Consider the following 13,619-nt stretch of genomic DNA (forward strand, 5'->3'; position numbering starts at 1 on the left):
TTTAACTGAGCTCTTATTCAGCGGCGCAGCACTGAGCGCTCCCGCTCGGGGGTGCGGCCGCCCGCCCGCTGCGCCCTCTCAGCGGGGTGACGGGAGAGACGGGGCTTCGGAAGGCTGGTGGAAGAGGCCGCTGTGCAGCAAACCCTGCCCTCACCCGCCATGGCGGGCGGGTGAGCGAAACCAAGGCCGGGCGAAGGTGGGGTGAGAGGAGCGCTCCCCCCCCCGCGTGGAAGGCAATGGGACAGCTGCGGGCGGGACGTTCCATCTGTCCGTCCGCAGAGGGGGAGGGGGAGCGGCTTCCGCTTTCCGTGCGGTTGTCGGTGGCGGTAGAGTGCGGGGGACAGCGAGGAGCCCCCCCCTGCTCCGGCCGCGCTGTGGTTCGTCCCAGCCGTCCCCGGAGGGACAGGGAAGAGAGACGGGGACGGCTGAGGGGGCGAGAGTGGGGAGACCCCCGGGAGCGGCGCTGAGAGGGCTCCGGGAGGAAACCCTCGGGAACGGGGGGCTGCCAGGGGCACCAGGAGTAGGGGAGACCCCCCGGGAGCGGCGCTGAGGGGCTCCGGGAGGACATTCTCGGGAGCGGGGGGCTGCCAGGGGCACCAGGAGCAAGGGAGACCCCCGCGGTGGGGTTTGCATGGGGCTCCCCTTGGAGAGGGGTGAACGGTTCCTAGAGGGTTGTGGCTCTCACACACACACACACACCTGGGCCAGGTGGGTGCCAGCAGAGAGCAGAAGCTGAAGGGCTCAGGGCTTGAGTAACCTGGGGTCTGCAGCACCCAGAGAGGGAAGAGTGAGGGGCCCTGGCTGCCCCTCCGCAGGTGTGTGCCGGGATGAGCTCCCCTGGCGGGGCCAGCAGCGCCTTCCCCCTGCACGTCCTGGTGTGGAATAACGACTACAGGCGGCTGGACGAGGAGCTGCAGGAGCAGGTAACGGGGGTTCGGGGGCTGCTGGCCCTCGCTGTGCCAGGGAGAAGCACCCTGGTGGTACTGCCAGGAGCTTGAGGGATCCCTGCGTTTCGTTACCCGTTTATTTGTGGTGTGGGATTGATGGAAAAAGGTGGAGGAATATATTTTTATGTCAGATATTAAACGTTGGCTTCCCATCTGTAAAGCTTTGCTGTGAGCATTCCAGCTGCAGCAAAAGGAGAGGAGTCGCTCAAGGAGAGCAGCTGTGATGGACGTTAATTTATTTATTAAAGCAATAAATAGTGTTTATCTTAATGGGAAGTCAACGTGCAGCAAAAGTGGCTGCTGCTGCTGGACATCAAACCAGCCCCCAGCTTGCTGAGCACCATCAGTTCTCATAGATTTGTTTCTGCCCAAGGTTGAGGGCAGAGTTTTTATATTGGTTGGAATGTTTTCAGTATCTCTGCTTAAAAAAAAAAAAAAAAAAAAGGATCATTGTTCCGTGCTGGAGAGTAGAAAACACAAAGCTGTCCCCTCTCTGGGACATGATGACGTAAGGAAATGGCCTGAAAGCTGCAGCAGAGCTTGAGCAGCAAAAATCCTTCTGGCTGAGCTGCTGTGGAAAAGCTCTGACAAGGGCTAGAGTGAGGTACAGTTAATAAGCAGAGCTGATTAATTAATTATACCTGACACCACAAGTACGTGAGCCCAAGACCAGCTGTGCCACCTCCTGACTGTCACCTGCAGCTCTAACGGTGCACCTGACTTACTAATTCCTGCTTAGAGCATGTTCCTGCCCTGGTTTGGGAGAATCTTTGGAATGCAGTCACTTCTTATCTAATTCATGTCACCTTCTGCATTAACCAAAATCTTTAACCTCACTGGCACGTTGCTCCTGTGTGTTTATTTCTGACACCTGTGAGAGTCTGTGGTTAAATAGGGATCACTCAGCAGCTCCCACCTGTGGAATGCTGCTTCCTCCCTCCATTCCCTGTGGAAACCAGCAGCGTGTGAAGATGGACTGTGTCTCTTACTTCCTTTACCTGCTTTTAAACTTTTTTTTTTTTTTCCTCTTTTTAAGTATTCCAAAGATCTATTTCCCCCTGCTTCTTCGGGACGAGCTTCCTGCTGCCGGAGGGACGCGGGAAGGGATCAAAGGCACCTCCCAGCTGCAGCTGGGGTGGCAAACAGGGTTGGGCATGTGGGGGGCAGGGAACAGCAGCAACCACAGTGGGGAGGGACCCTTGGAGCTCTTTGGTGCTGCAGTCTTGGAGCTGCAGGAGGTGGGAAAGCAAATTAATTAATGTTCCACCCCAGAAGTGAAGATGCTTTAAAGAGAAGCTTTCCCACTCTCTGTGAGATAGTCTGACTTGAAGCTGTCAGATAACGCTGTTAACATGCATAATAACCTTCCTTTCTCATTCTGCTATTGACTTTCCCCTTTTCCTTTAGTTATAGATGCTCTTCTGTTTCAAATCTCTAAGCTAATAGTGAAAAATGTGTAAGGTATGAGTATGTTGTGCTTGCATGTTTTGGATATTTGTGCCTGTGTAGTTTATTTTTTATTTTAGTGACTTGTAGAGAATGCCCTCACTCCTCATTGTGCTGTGTGTGCTTTGTGAAACACCATCTGCTTCTGTCCTTTCCAAAAGTGCTGTCCAAAAGCTGTGTTGTGTGCTCTGTTACCTTTTTTTCCTGTTTTCCCCCCATTTTGTTGTACAGTTCAAGCCCTCTGTGGGGTCTCAGGCTCTCGGCTGTCCGTGGGGCGATGCACACGGATGAGACTCCCCCATCTCCTCCTGAGCCTTCTGGGGGGAGCCAGAGGGGAAATAATGACAGAAAAAGAACTGAAAAGCATCAACAGGAACTCCTGTCCTACAGATTTTGTGTCGTTTCTTGGGCCCCGTTCTGCCTCTCCTTTTATTCACGCGGGGAAGCGAGCCAGCCCTGCAGAGGGGCGGTGCAGGAGAGTTTGGGAGCAGGTCCATGGGAATGGCAGGGAATGTTGACTCCTGGATTAGCTCTCTGTTTGTGCAGGCTCTGATGAGCTCTGTTCCTTCTCTCCTGGACACTGGCAGGACGTTGACCAGCGGGATCCACGGGGCAGGACCTTGCTGCACTTGGCTGTTTCCTTGGGTTACATCGAGTCTGCCAAGGTCCTCCTGCAGCACAAGGCAGATGTGACCAAGGAGAATGCACAAGGATGGACGGGTAAGGACAGCCTGGGGAACAGCCTGGGGTGTCTTTCTTTCAGTAGCAGATGTTCTGTGTTTTTATGGGGAATTTTGGTCAGCAAGCAAAGTGACACGAGGCTGTGGTTGGGTTTATTTCAGTTTTGCACGAGGCTGTCAGCACAGGGGATCCAGAGATGGTCCAGCTGATCCTGCAGCATCGGGACTACCAGCAGACCTCCATGACCCTCGGAGGAGTTCCTGAGTTACTGCAGAAAATTAACGAGGTAATGATTTATTGAAGTGTAAACTCTCACTCCAGACCGAAATCACTGCTTGAATTCTCATTCAGTTAAGTGAACTGTTGCAATTAGCTGGGCAATTGTGTTTTGTTCCAACCTGCATATTCCATAGTGCTGAGGGACATGGAGGCTTTTCCTTGACTTTATTTAAATCCTTGGTTATGTACTCCAGCATTGGAGGCTGAATCTTGAAGGCATTTCTGCTCCTCCAGTAGAACAAGGAAGAACAGCTCCCCAGAAAGCAGCAAGGGCAGGGCAGTGCCTATTGTTGCTACTTTCAATTTCAGTTTTAGCATTGGCTAGTCATTTCTCCAGTTCTGCTCTCCTTTTTTTTTTTTCCTTTATCTAAAATGTTCACAGGAAATGCTGCAATGAATGTCAAACTATTTCATGAGGTACTCATCAGATATTTTCCTTCTGCAGACTCCTGACTTTTATGTGGAAATGAAATGGGAGTTCACTAGCTGGGGTAAGAATCCTGCTCCTTGTTACCAATTCCAAGCTGTAAAAATGAGTTACAAATGTCCCACAGCACAGGCAGGGAAATATCCGCTCCCCGGAATCCTCCTCTCCTCCATCTCTAAATGACCTCTTGTGCTTTTGTTGCACAATTATTCTTTGTTTCCTGTGTGGTTGGTTGCTTAGTTTTTGGTAGTGGAGAATTTAGCTGTTGTTGCAGTTGCTGAAGACTTTTCTTGGGGTTTTTTACCTATCCCTGGCCATCTGATCATGTGTTATCTATGGATGCACTGGTTGTTTGGGAAGTACCTGCTTTTCCCTAAAAGGAATGAACACTAGGCCTCACAGCTGATTAAATATTTCAAATATCAAACTATTAGACCACCAGGCATGGGATTTATGCCATTTCACACCCTTCAGTCTGAACAAATATCTTCTTCCTTTTCACATTCCTCTTTAAATTAGACCAGTTTTGCCCTAAGCTGGTTGTTCTTAAATCTAAAGAGGATCAGCATCTCACCTCCTCTGGAATGACATTCCCAGGAGTGAGCCATCCCTGTGCTGGATTTCATTTCCTCTGTGCTGCACCTGTGGCACATTTTCCCTTTGCATTTCTCCCTTTCTCCCAGTGCCCCTGGTTTCCAGGGTGTGCCCGAGCGACGTGTGCCGCATCTGGAAGAGCCGGGCCAAGCTGCGTGTGGACATCACCTTGCTGGGCTTTGAGAACATGAGCTGGGAGAGGGGCAGGAGGACTGTCATCTTCAAGGGAGAAGGTAAAGAGTTCACCTGTCTGCACCACTGACCCCCAAACACTGTGTGAGCACAGTGAGAAATCCTGATTTTACACCTAAAAGGCCTCTTGTGTTTTATGAAGGTTTTATGCTTGTCTGTGTCTCATAGAGATACTGTTTTATGATGGCTTAACTTCTTTGCTTTGAGTGAATCTGAGGTAAAAATTTGGTGATGGGGTAAAATGTCAATATTTTACTGTTTCCTTCCTTCTTTTCTGCTGCCCTACCTATAAAAAATAACTTTAGTTCCATCTCCAAGCTTGATCCCATCTGAGTGCAGACACACCCGGGTTTGATACACGATACACCCCCAGCTTTTCACCCCGGAACACTTGCTGAGTTTTTTAACTTGAAATGTTCCTTTTCTTCCACCAGACACTGGTGGCTGGGCAGAGCTCATTGAGATCAACCACGATGACAAGTTTGTTACAACAGAGAGGTTTGAGATCTCCCAGCACATGAAACGTTTGACTTTGGGATCGATGACGCCCAAGAGGAAAGATGTGGAGAGGCGCCTCACATCCCCAATCATCAGCACGTGCCTTGATACCAAAAACATTGCTTTTGAAAGGTAAGACAGAGAGCTTCTCTTAGCAAATAAGCATTTTGATGTTAGCTTTAATGACAAACTCACAAAAGTTTTGGTAATTAAAACTTTTAGGGCTAGGTCTGAAATGAATTTAAGCTTCATGAAGCGATAGATGAAGAGATTTGGGTTGGTCAAATTGCCGCCGTTGCTTGGCAAAAAGTTTCCAATTGAAAGAAATCAGTGGCAGAAAACTTCCAGTTTATCATATTAGTGCAATGGAATCATTAAGGTTGGAAAAGGCCTCCAGGGTTGAGTCAGTCAGTCACTCAAATTTGCATTTCACACAAATCCATGTGCTGGAACCGATGGACAAGAACTTGGATTTGGTACCAAATAAGTCAACTCTCACATGAATACTTTAAATAAATGTTCACAGTGTGTCTTTTAACAGACACATTTGTCTTTCTTCATGACTACACCTATTTATCCAGGTATCTGGGATTAATAACCTGTCAAACGTTCTTTAAAATGAGATTTAGAAAAACCAGCTGGGGGTTGTATAAAAATGCAGCTGTGTAGACATTTGTGGTGTTCCCTTTTTGTCAGAACCACATCTGGATTCTGGGTATGGAGGACAGAAAAATCAGAAGGTGTCAATGGTTATGAAGCCAAGGTAAAGCCTGTTCTGTTCTTCTGACAGATCTTGCAGCAAATTGAAGCCTGACTGTGCTTTTTTCTGTATTTCCTGACTATTTCAGGTCTTAAAATTCCTATTGGGACATTGATTGTGTTGCCAGCAGAATTGGGCTGGAGTGAGGAACTTCCAGGCTGTGGGAGGGATGGAGCCCATGTGCAGGAATGTCCCCAGGGGGATCCAAGAGGGGAGAGGAGGGACAGAAGATTCAGCAGAGCTGCCTGCAGTCCTTCCCTTCCAGAGGCTGGCACTTAACTCACATTTGAACGCTGCCATTGTTTCAGTGGGTGGAAGTTGAGGAACTGCTGATAATAACAGCACTGCAAGGCACCAGCAGCCATGAGTGGCATCTTGAACTCATGAACTGCACCTGGGTCACAGCTGCTTAGAATGGTTCCTCCTGACACTGGTTCTGACCTCTATTTCACCTCAGTGAAATATTTTTCAAGGTGGTTTTGCAGCCTTACTGTGGTAGGAATTTTGGTTCAGAATCACAAGATTTAATTTCCCTGATTCTGTGTTTACTCCAGGTTTGGGAATTGGTGCAATAAATTACATTTTGTAATTTAATTCACCAGAAGAGTAAGTGCTGAATAGCTTTTACATTTATCTGAAGGTTTTTCCTGATAAGACTGCAGTGCTGTTCAGCTGGACAGAGGGTTCAGTAGTGTTCCCAAACTGTTACTAAATATAATTTCTGAGGTCTTATAACTCATTTCTGATTAGAAATAGTATTCCCTGGCTTTCCTTTTCCATTCCTTCTTAAAATCTCTTGGAAATGCCTGTCTGGTGTTGAGGTTGGTTCAGTTAGTTTTGTGTACATGATGTTTTACTGGGGAACTCTTTTTTTAACTTGTGATGTTGCTTGGTTTTTGTCTCTGTGTTTTTGTAAGGTCTACACGGCGAACAACGTGAACGTGATCACACGGATCAGAACAGAGCATTTAACAGAAGAGGAGAAGAGAAGATATAAAGGTACCTTCCCCATAGGAAAATTGGGAATAAATACAACCCTTTGGCTGTCTGACACCTCCTTTGTGTCTGAAGAACTGGGCAGACAAACAAGGAAATTCTCTTCTTGCTGACTTTGCCCTGATTTTCTTTGACGTGTTCTGTGTCTGAGGCAGCTCATTATTTCACTCTTAACCTACAAATGAACCTGGTTTTATCCCAGCTGTATTTAGAGGAAATAAAAACCCTTCAAGCCTGTTGAAAGTTTGCTGACAGTTTTAAAAGGCTGCACTTTTCTGCTCAGGAATGTATTCCTGCCCTTATTTCACTTTGGCCATGGATACAAGATTCACAGAGGCTTTGTTTGCTTGGAATTTTTGTTTTGGTCTACTAATATCTTCTGGTATTTGAATTAGAGTAAAGGGTGACCAGCCAGTAACTTTATATGGAAATTCTCCTACCCTGAGGCCACTGAGGCACTGGGACTCACAAAGGTGTCTGCTAATCATAGAAACCACTGAAAATCTGTGCTCTATTCTCTGTGTTGTACCTGTTTTATACCATCAGCTGTAGGTCTTGGGCTTGCCTGGTAAAGCTCCCAGGAGATCTGAACAGCTTCCCTTTGGGTGGGAAGCCTGGCCTGAGTGCCAGTTTTACTGCTAATTAATGCTAATGGCTGTTTTTGTTTTCCCTCCTGTTACCTGAAGCTGATAGGAGCCCTCTGGAATCATTCCTGGGGACAGTGGAGCATGAATGTGGTGCTCAGGTGAGTGTCTGATGTCAGCACAGGTCACTGTAGGAGGAATTCCTGGTGTGTGGAGTCACCTCCTGTTTCCTTAGCTTGGCAGCAGTTTTCATTATGAGGTTTTCATTTGCCCTGAGGGTGTTTTTGTTTGGTTGGAAATAGGAGAACTTTGAGATCCCTTCCAACCCAAACCATTCCATGATTCCACCTGGCTTTAGAAGTTCCCTTGCTTCTAAACTGTGAAAGAACAGTGGATAATGGATTTGCTGGTTCTCTGTCAGGATGGCATTGCACATTTACAGGGATTTTGGGTTCAAATCCTCCATCCAAGTTTTGACTTTAGTAAAGGATTTGGAGCCTGGAAATGCTGGGGCTCATGTGTGTATTTCTAGTTGGTTTCCATCTTTAAAGTGTCTTAAGATTTTTTCTGTCTCTAAAAATTTGGAGATTTTTAACCTCAGTGAAACAGAATAAAACCTCAGTCTAATAACAGCTGGTGTTTATGGCTGGCTGTCACTGTGTCTGAAATAGGGAAGGAGTTACTTCACAAAGGGTAAATTAAAAGTTTCTTGTTGTAACCACTGTTCATTACTTTTTGGGTTGCTTTTTTTCCCTCTCTTTCCTTCTAGAGTACATCCAGGACTACAGAATATGCTGCAACCAACAATCCCACTGCTATTACTCTGGAGGAATATTTCAACCCAGAATTTGATTTGAAAGGCAGAGACATAGGAAGACCAAAGGAAGTCACTGTTAGAACACAGAAGTGAGAAATACCATTTTAGCTATTTCTAGTTTGTCTCTTCCTGGTTATCTAATCCCTGGAAACCATTTTTACAAATATCCAGTGTGGTTTTTCCCCCCAGTTTTCACAATTAATTAGATGAGAGATCTTGAAGTATACAGCTATAATCTATTTTTAATTCCACTGAGTCAAAGCAAACATTTGGGCTGGTGCTGTAACTTGTTAGTAACCTCCTGCCACTGCCCAACTGCCTGTTTTGCTTTGCATCTGTTCCTAAACTGTGAATTTAGGATGTTTTTTATCCTACTTTGTCTTTAAGATTTAAAGCAACCTTATGGATGAGTGAAGAGTTCCCCTTGTCTCTTATGGAACAAGTCACTCCAATCATTGACCTGATGGCCAGAACCAGTGCTCATTTTGCCAGACTTAGGGATTTCATCACTCTGGAATTCCCACCAGGATTTCCTGTCAAAATCGGTAATATTTAGCAATTTTTATAGTAACATCTTGTCCATTTTCCCCCCTTGGGTTTCACAATATATTATTTAAAAAAAACCCCACATTGGCCTTTTAGTTTTCTCACTGCTACCTGAAACATTGTTTTGTACATCTGGAGTCAATGCAGAAATATCATTTTAAAGACAATGTCATTTGTTTGAGCATGAGCTGTTGTCAGCCCCTTTCCTCTTAGCTTCAGTGCCTTAAATTTGGCAAATCTTATTTTAAAATAAGAGATTTAGAGAGAGATTGAGCTAAATAAATAATAATTAAAAAATAAAAATTAAATAAATAATAATAAATAACTAAAGCCACCTTATTGGTGAGTTTAGTTCCTCTGTGCTTTGTCATTATAGGAGGCTGTTGTGGAAGCAAACATTTGTTCTCATGTTGGCAGAAATCTTGTTCTCTTACAGAAATTCCCCTGTTTCACGTGCTAAATGCTCGAATTACCTTTGAAAATGTCAACAGCTGCAGGACAGCTGAGAGAGCCTCTCCTGGAGGTGCACAGAGTGATGCAGGTAAGGGATCTCCCCTTTTTACATCCCTGTCCCTGCAATGCACAGAGGAGGGAGAAGCAGGGAATGGAACAGGGGGAGCTGCAAGGTGTTACTGCAAAACCATTCATCAGAATTTATTCTGTTACAACTTGTTACAAACAGGGCCCAGTGTGGTTTTAGCTTTATTTGCCTCCTGTAGGTGCTAATTTCGAGGTTGACCAGTCGGTGTTTGAGATCCCCAAGTCCTACCACATCCAGGATGATGGCAGGAACATCCTCGTGCAGGATGAGGACAATGAGATCATGCAGTTTGCCATCCAGCAGAGCTTGTTGGAATCTGGTGCAAATAAAGTAAGTGCTGGGGTCTGTACAGTGGCAGCCTGGGCAAGGACTGTGCAGCAAGAGCTGAAGGAAACCAGTGTAGGGTCACTTTTTCTACTTTAGACTTTAGAAGATAAAAATAATGCATTTCAAAGAAGAAATAAAGGTGGTTTCAGGGTGACTTTCAGTGAGTTACTCTGCAGATCTGATAACTGCTGTGGAATTGTCTCTTTGCCCATCTCTAGGACCTGGAGATGCTTTCCAACGGAGCAGTTGCATATTCCTCAGACTTCAACATGCAGTATCAGAAGTAAGTTTTTTTTTCACATCAAACCTTGCAAAAATACCCCCAGCAGTACCATGAAGCAATTTGGCAATTTTTTTTTTTTAATATATATGAGCAAATGCACAAAACTCAAGATTTCTTCTTGTGCTTCTTCCAACTTTTCTAAGAAACAGGAACTCCAGACTGGGCCTCCCTGGTTCATGTTGTGTAGCTCTTTCCAGCTGTGGGGCTGGTCTGTGCACACAGCAGATTCTTTACCCAACATACAAACCCAGTCCTCCTCTTCTGCTCTTAAAACTCTGAATTTCCCTCTGCATTGCATCTTTGGTTATTAGAGGCTGCACACTTCAAGGCAGATCTTATTTCTTTTCAAAATCCTTATGTAATCCTTAAAAGCATGGATTTAATGGACACTTAAAAATGGGCTCTGGTGTCTGTGGAGTCTTCCTGCACTTAAGTGCAAAGAAACCAAGAACTGGATCTTCTGGGTTCTTCTATCATGAAAAATCCTTTAAACCAGGTGAGGATACTTTTAAAGGGCCCATTGAAAATATAACTGCTGGTATCTGTGAATGATTCAAAGGAATCCTTGTTTGTCATAGGGAATTTTACACGTGTTGGAACAGCTGCTCTCATATCCTCAAACTGTTTTCTCCCCTCTGGGAGAGATTTTCAGGTTTCTGAGTCTAAAACAGTTGCCAGGAAGGATCATTGCAAAGAATATGAGACAGGCTCTGTTTCTTGTACTTCTCAGAGTTGTTCTTTTCCATCAGGGCACTTCAGGAGAGCTTTCTGTCAAGATCAGGGAACTCCCACAGCAGCAGCTCCAGTGAAGCCTCCAGCTTTGAGAAGGACTTGCAGCTTGCCATGGAATTGTCAGTGAGGGAGCAGGAGGAGCAGGAGAAGCAGCGTCAGGAAAAGGAAGATGCAGAGCTTCAGCAAGTCTTACAGCTCTCTCTTGTGGAAAAATAACTCCTAAGTGACCTCCTGAAGCAGGGATGACCAAATCTGTGTAAAACTGGAGATTGTCAGAGCTGTCAGTCTGAAGACCACTCCTGGATTGCTTAAGGAAACATTTTACTGCCTTCTAAGTTGGCATCAGCTGCAAAAACCTGATTTATTTTTGTTTGGAGGAGTTGTAGATCACAGGACTCCACATCTGGCTCCCCAACCATGCAGTCTTAGCTTTGAAGGAAATGTTTTTATCTAAACTTATTTATTGAAGAGCAGATGGAAATTTTGCTTTGCATCAGGATGTAGGATTGCAGTAAAGCTTGAAAGCCTGATTTATGGGGAGTTCAGGAGGAAAACTTCATTACTTACCAAAGAAAAACTCATCTGCTTCATTATTTCTTAATAATTCAATGCCATTGCCTGTTTTTCCAGCTGTTCCATGGGAGAGCATCTCCCTGCCTATACACACAGAATAGTTCTTCATGCTGACAGATGTTTTCTGTTAGTTTTGTTTAGATATGGTTATCTCTCCTCTAGTTATTGAGATTTTTGGCTTAAGAGGGATAATTTTATACTTGAACAGCTCATCCAAGCTCCAGATTAAACTAGTGCTTTCTGAAAAAGGACAAAACAAGTAGCCAGTAACATTTTAGATGCTGAAATGGGACCATCTGTCCAGTACAGCAGCAGTTTCTGCAGTGATTCCAAACCAGCTCTTTCCCCTGCTCAGAGGGCAGCAAGAAATTAAGGGATAGATACAGGTGCTTCTTTGGGATCTCTTGGTGTGCATGGCTGAGTGTGGGTGCTAAATGCAGCCAGGAAAAGAATTCAGGGGAGATTTTCACGTGTCCTTATTGGAAGAGAAGTTTAATTCTGCAAGGGAAACGTGTGTTGCTTTTTAAAACCCCAGTGGCTTGTCCTTCATGTGAATACATCTATTTTTTTACCTGAATATTTTTATTGATTTTTAAACCAAACCACTAGGCCTACACTCATCAAACTGGTCTTGTAACGATTCCTAGGTCTGTTTTAACCAGCTTTCCTCAGGTTTTTTGGCCATACAGGATCTTTGTAGCTCTTTTATCTGCACTCCTCTCGGTGTTTACAGTACTCACACTGTGACTCTTAAGTGCACTCCACAGGTACACGATGAACAGCCACAGGAAAGCCTTACACTTGTTAAATGTGAGCAATATCCCTCTGCTCTGCCTGGCAGGGCTGGAGGAACCTTTGGTACAGCTGCTCTTGAGCTTGCTCCTAACGTTGTTCCTGTTCCTCAGGCTGAACAGGGCAGTTCTGGGTGACCAGCTATTAATTAAGCAATGTAAAATCACTCTAAAATGGACTTGATCAGAACCAGTGGGGCAGTTGGAACCCTATTTTAAACCAATAATCCATTGTTTTACATAGGAAATGATTACAATTCCTTCAGTGTACACTAGGACTGGCCTCTCCACACTGGGTTTGTTGTTCCCTGGCACAACTTGCATCCCTGAAAACAGCTGCTGGAAATGGGGACTGTCCTGCACAGGGGCAGTGGGCTGGGTTGGGATTTCTTTCTTTGCAAAAGGGGATTCCTGTGGCTGTCACAGTTGGGAGAAGGGAAGAGGCCTCGTGTTGAGCTTCTGACAGGGTGGGAGGCAGGAGATGGAGCTGTGGGCATTCCTCCAGTGGGAATAAAGAGTGCTGTTGCCTTTACAAACCCGCCTGCCTGGCATTGCCTGTCTTCTGCTAAGCTTTTCAAAGGTTACAAGAGGGGTAAAAATAGCATTTTTCAAGCTGACTTGTTCTGGTTTTATATTTAAACTAAAGAACATTGAGCACTTTCAGTTAAAGTTCTGTTACGCTCCTGCTTCTTAGTCTGGGACTGTAAAATAAATTGGATTAGCTTTGGGGTTTTTTTTTTTTGCTTTCTTTGACATTTGTAGGATTCCAGCTAAAACTAGAAGGCCCTGCTTCCCTCAGCCAGGTGCTGCTTCTCTTAAAGCCTGACTTAACCCTTTCAGTGTAAGATGGACATGCTCTGTGTGCTGGAAGAAAAACCAAAGGTACTGCACATTACACCACACACAGGTATTTTTTTCTCACACTGTATTTGGAGTCTTTTTTTTTTCTTCTATGAATTATCTGTCTTTTTGTATATTAAAGTGACATTATCATCTGAAATTCTCCCAAGGTAGTTCTGGCTTTTGGACGTTTTCAGCCAAATTTTGAGTCTCCCTGTCTTGGAGAATCAGTACAACACAGAAGTTAAGGCAGTGAAAAGCAGGAAACCCTATTATTTTCTCTCTGCAGCTTCTTGTAAGAGAGGAGAGAGGGTTCTGAGTGGGTTTAATATTAAGGCCAAGATTGTTGTGTAAACAGAGTCCAACCTCTCTCTGAGGCAGCTTGAGGCTGATGTAGGAAAGAGAAGCTCAGAGTTACAAACACCTGTAGCTTCTTCTAAAAAGTTCTTTAAGTTGATGCTGCTAGCTCCTGAAAGCAAGACTATGTGCTTTTTTTTGTGCTTTTGACCCCATTTCAAGGCTTTTTACATCAGCAATTCATGATTTTGTTTATTTGGAAACCCTTCTTACACTGCTTTGGCTGAGTTTTGATTCATAGCTGAGCTGCTGGAAACTGCACAGCCGTTGTAGGATGTGCTTCCATTGTGCTGTTAAATGGTTCCTTGTTGACAAACATCCATGGAAACATTGTCCCAGCACTGCCATCCTCTTCTCTGGCTTCCCCCAGCCCTGCCATCCCACTAAAAACAAGGTAGGAGCCATGAG

General features: G+C 45.0%; 1 protein-coding gene across 3 annotated transcripts; it reads left to right on the top strand.

Moving 5' to 3' along the window:
- The first annotated feature begins 20 nt into the window (after positions 1-20).
- ANKRD13A (ankyrin repeat domain 13A) lies at positions 21-12,740 on the top strand. Of its 3 annotated transcripts, XM_077187892.1 has the most exons (16): positions 22-923; positions 2,355-2,408; positions 2,981-3,113; positions 3,236-3,360; positions 3,799-3,844; positions 4,464-4,607; positions 5,001-5,196; positions 5,761-5,827; positions 6,742-6,823; positions 7,507-7,565; positions 8,174-8,310; positions 8,609-8,766; positions 9,204-9,308; positions 9,487-9,638; positions 9,854-9,918; positions 10,668-12,740. In XM_077187892.1, exons 2-16 carry the CDS (start codon positions 2,400-2,402, stop codon positions 10,864-10,866), a joined length of 1,677 nt encoding a protein of 558 aa, XP_077044007.1. In that variant the 5' UTR covers positions 22-923; positions 2,355-2,399; the 3' UTR covers positions 10,867-12,740. The 3 variants fall into 3 exon arrangements, with proteins under 3 accessions (XP_054501577.1, XP_077044007.1, XP_054501578.1); XM_054645602.2 differs by lacking the exon at positions 2,355-2,408 and having other exon boundaries at positions 21-923; XM_054645603.2 differs by having other exon boundaries at positions 22-2,408.
- The last annotated feature ends 879 nt before the right edge of the window (positions 12,741-13,619 follow it).

Source organism: Agelaius phoeniceus, chromosome 18, assembly GCF_051311805.1.
Source record: "Agelaius phoeniceus isolate bAgePho1 chromosome 18, bAgePho1.hap1, whole genome shotgun sequence".
NCBI lineage: Eukaryota > Metazoa > Chordata > Aves > Passeriformes > Icteridae > Agelaius > Agelaius phoeniceus.